This window comes from Haliotis rubra, unplaced genomic scaffold, assembly GCF_003918875.1.
Source record: "Haliotis rubra isolate DU_JTF1 unplaced genomic scaffold, ASM391887v1 Scf685, whole genome shotgun sequence".
NCBI lineage: Eukaryota > Metazoa > Mollusca > Gastropoda > Lepetellida > Haliotidae > Haliotis > Haliotis rubra.
This window is the reverse complement of record NW_025767396.1, coordinates 326735-331062: the sequence shown is the minus strand read 5'-3', so window position 1 is coordinate 331062 and position 4328 is coordinate 326735. Positions and strand designations below refer to the sequence as shown.

General features: G+C 44.1%; 1 protein-coding gene across 1 annotated transcript; it reads left to right on the top strand.

The window, feature by feature from the left end:
- Positions 1-1945: 1945 nt before the first annotated feature.
- LOC124258178 (polycystic kidney disease protein 1-like 3) lies at positions 1946-3856 on the top strand. The gene has a single exon (XM_046692232.1). The coding sequence runs from the start codon at positions 1946-1948 to the stop codon at positions 3854-3856; it is 1911 nt and encodes a 636-aa protein (XP_046548188.1).
- The last annotated feature ends 472 nt before the right edge of the window (positions 3857-4328 follow it).

Sequence of the window (4328 nt, the reverse complement as noted above, 5' to 3'; positions counted from 1 at the left end):
GTTCAAGAATGTGTTGAGGATGAACTGGAAACTGGTAGCATGCTATCTATGACTGCCTCTGCTGAGGACATAGTTCACAACAGCAAGGATTGTGATGGATCTGCTGGTCAAGACTGTGATGGAGACTGTGTTGAGGATGATGTGATAACTCGTAGAACATTGTCTGTAAGTCTGTCATCTTCAACTGAGGTCAAGGTCAGGGGAGGCAAGATGGCTGACAGCCCAACTGTGTTAGGTGTCAGTGTTGAACATTTGACTGAAAGCAGACTGTCGGACATTTCGTCAGATGACCTGAGTGTTCAAACCAAAAGGGCAGATGTTGAGACACCTGCTTTTCATGAACATTTAACAAGCAGCACTATTTCAGACGCAAGTGCTGATCCAAGTGTAACCATCTCAAGTGATATGAGTACTGACAAGAAACAAGAATGTGAGACACCTGATTCTCATGAAACACTGTCTGACACAAGATATCTTGTTCAGAACCTGACTGACTCATGATAACACTGTCTGAAACAAGATCTGAGACACCTGTCTCATGAAACCTGTCTGACACAAGATCTGTTGTTCATACCTGACTGACTCAAGTGATATGGCTGTGGACAGGGAGGATGGTGAGGCACAAGATATTCGTGGGTATGGTAGCCCAACATCAGAAACAAGCCTGACTGTCTTGGATGGCATGATTATTGCTAACAAGGACAGTGTGATTTCTCTATCTCAGGAAGCTTCAGCTACAAGGACTTCTTCTGACACAACAGGTGTTGATCCAAATCTGACTCCGTCTAGTGACATGATCATTGATAGAACAAACAGTGGAAGTATTTCTAACAAAACAGATGTTGATCCAAGTGACATAATCATTGTTAGCACAAACAGTGGAAGTATTTCTAACAAAACAGATGTTGATCCAAGTGACATAATCATTGATAGCACAAACAGTGGAAGTATTTCTAACAAAACAGATGTTGATCCAAGTGACATGATCATTGATAGCACAAACAGTGGAAGTATTTCTAACAAAACAGATGTTGATCCAAGTTTGATTACCTATAGTGACATGATCATTGATAGCACAGACAGTGAGACACCTCTTTCTCATGACACTATAAGTGGAAGTGTTATTTCTGACACAACAGGTGTTGATTCAGGTCTAAGTGACGTGAATGTTGATAGCAAAGAAGGTGGTGCCAGATGGTATGATTCTGATGCAAGTGATCAGGAAGAATGTGCATCCACAGACAAAAGTCTGTCTGTCTCAATGAACAGGAACATGGACAGTAAGGAGGATGTCTGTGGACAGGTTGATACTTTAGTCTGTGACTGTGATGATCAGTTTTCAAACACCAGACCAACTGCAGAAGGAACAGTGGTCCAGAGACAGACAGACTCTAGTGACATGGTAGCAGACACATCACATGGGGAAGGACATGGAGACCAGAGTGTGTCGAGGAGTGGGGATGGAGAACTGTCTGGCAGTGTCCTGGAGGAAGTTGTCGTTGCAGTACCTAGCCTGTCACACCAGGGTTGTCAAGGAGTGGGGATGGAGAACTGTCTGGCAGTGTCCTGGAGGAAGTTGTCGTTGCAGTACCTAAACTGTCTCTGTCTATTGAAAGCAATTGTGATAGTGCTGTTGATGGTCATGAATCTTTGACTGATGCCACGTCTGAAACAGTTGTTGAAGAAAACCTGACTGTCTGTAGTGATATTACTGTTCACAGTGTGCAGGATGGTGACAAACTGGGTAAAAAATCAACAGATGAGATCTCTTCTGACACATCTCTCACTGAAGAAAACCTGACTGATATTGCTGTTTAGTGTGACAGGAGGTTCAGATACCTTTGACTCATGGACAGAAGAGGTGACTGCCTGTAGTGAGGATGGTGCGAGATCTTGTAGTGAACCTTTGGTTGATGAAACATCTTCTGAAACAGCTACTGTGGCAATGTCAAGTGTCACAGTTGTTGCCAGTAGGCTGGAGTGTGATTCATCTATGGATGAAACTTTGACTGACACCACATCTTCAGAAACAGTCATAGCACCAAGCCGATCTACTTGTACTCACACTGGTCTGAGCAGTACCGAGGATGGCAACACACTGACTAATGATTGCCCTCTGACTGAGGTGACGTCTGAAACATCCATGGTAGCATCGGACAGGACGGGATCTAACTATGTGAGTGCTGGCAGTAGTGATGATACACCTGTAACTCCTGTAACGCCATCAGAAACAACTGTTGGTGAACCAAGTGGTGACAGCAGGCCAAATGTAGACATACCGACAGACGATGAACATTCCGCAAATGCTACATCTGTCAATGCGAAATCTGAAAAGCCTGACAAATCTAACTTCACATCTGAAATGCCTGACACCTCTGCTGATGTCATATCTGAACTTTCTGACACACCTGCTGATGTCACAAGTGAAATGCCAGATAAATCTTCTAAGATCACCTCTGAAATGGCTGATGAATCTGATATCACATCTGAAATGAGTGACACATCTGCCAATGTCACATCTGAAATGCCTGACCCACCTGCCGATGTCACATCTGAAATGCCTGACGATTCTAATGTCACATCTGAAATGGCTGACACACCTGCCAATGTCACATCTGAAATGTTGGATGATTCTAATGTCACATCTGAAATGGCTGACACACCTGCCAATGTCACATCTGAAATGTTGGATGATTCTAATGTCACATCTGAAATGCCCGAAAGACCTGCCAGTGTTACATGTGAAATGGCTGACCCACCTGCCGATGTCACATCTGAAATGCCTGACAATTCTAATGTCACATCTGAAATGCCTGAAACGCCTGCCAGTGTTACATGTGAAATGGCTGACACACCTGCCAGTGTCACATCTGAAGTGCCTCATGATTCGAATGTCACATCTGAAATGCCTGACACATCTGCTGATGTTACATCTGAAATGACTGACAATTGTAACATCACATCTGAAATGCTTGACCCACCTGCTGATGTCACTTCTGAAATGTCTGAAACACCTGCCAATGTTTCATCTGAAATGCCTCACACATCCGCCAATGTCACATATGTAATGCCTGTCACAATTGCTGATGTCACATCTGAGAAGCCTGACCCACCTGCTGAGGCTGAAAATCCTGAAGAATCTAACATCCCATCAGAAATGCCTAACACATCTGCCGAATGCACTTCTGAAATGCCTGACACACCTGCCGATGTCATATCTGAAATGGCTGACACGTCTGCTGATGTTACGTCTGAACTGCCTGACACACCTGCTGATGTCAATTCTGAAATGTCTGACACACCAGCTGATGCCACATGTGAAACTTCTGAGACATCTGCCAATGTCACGTCTGAAATGCCTGACGATTCTAATGTCACATATGAAATGCCTGACCCACCTGCCAATGTCACATCTGAAATGCAGGTCACACTTGCTGATGTCACATCTGAAATGCCTGACGATTCTAATGACACATATGAAATGCCCGACACAACTGTCGGTGTCACATCTGAAACTTCTGACATATCTGCTGTTGTCATGTCTGAAATGTCTGACAGACTTGCCGATGTCACATCTAAAATGCCTGATGATTCTAATGTCACATCTGAAATTCCTGAAACATCTGCCCGTGTTACATCTAAAATGCCTGACACACCTACCGATGTCACTTCTGAAATGCCTAAAACAACTGTCGGTGTCACATCTGAAACTTCTGACCCATGTGCCAATGTCACATCTGAAATGCCTGACCTACCTTCAGATGTGACATCTGAAATGCCTAACCCACCTGCCAATGTCACATCTGAAATGTCTAATACACCTGCCAGTGTAACATCCTGCCAATGTCACATCTAAAATGTGACACCTGCTGATGTCACATCCTGCCAATCGTCACATCTGAAATGCCTGATGATTTTATTGTCACATCCTGCCCGAAACGATGTGTTACATCTGAAACTTCTAACACACCTGCCACTGTCACATCTGAAATGCCTGATGATTCTAATGTCACATTTCAAATGCTTGACCCACCTGCTGGTGTGACATCTGAAATCTCACACATCTGAAAACATTATCTGAAAATGTCACATCTGAAATGAAATGCCTGACCCACCTGCCAATGTCACATCTGAAATGCCTGACCCACCTGCCAATGTCACATCTGTGATACCTGGCACACCTGCCAATGTCACATCTGAAATGTCTGACTCACCTGCCAATGTCACATCTGAAATGGCTGACTCACCTGCCAATGTCACATCTGAAATGGCTGACACATCTGCCGATGTCACATCTGAAATGGCTGACTCAATCCAATGTCCCATCT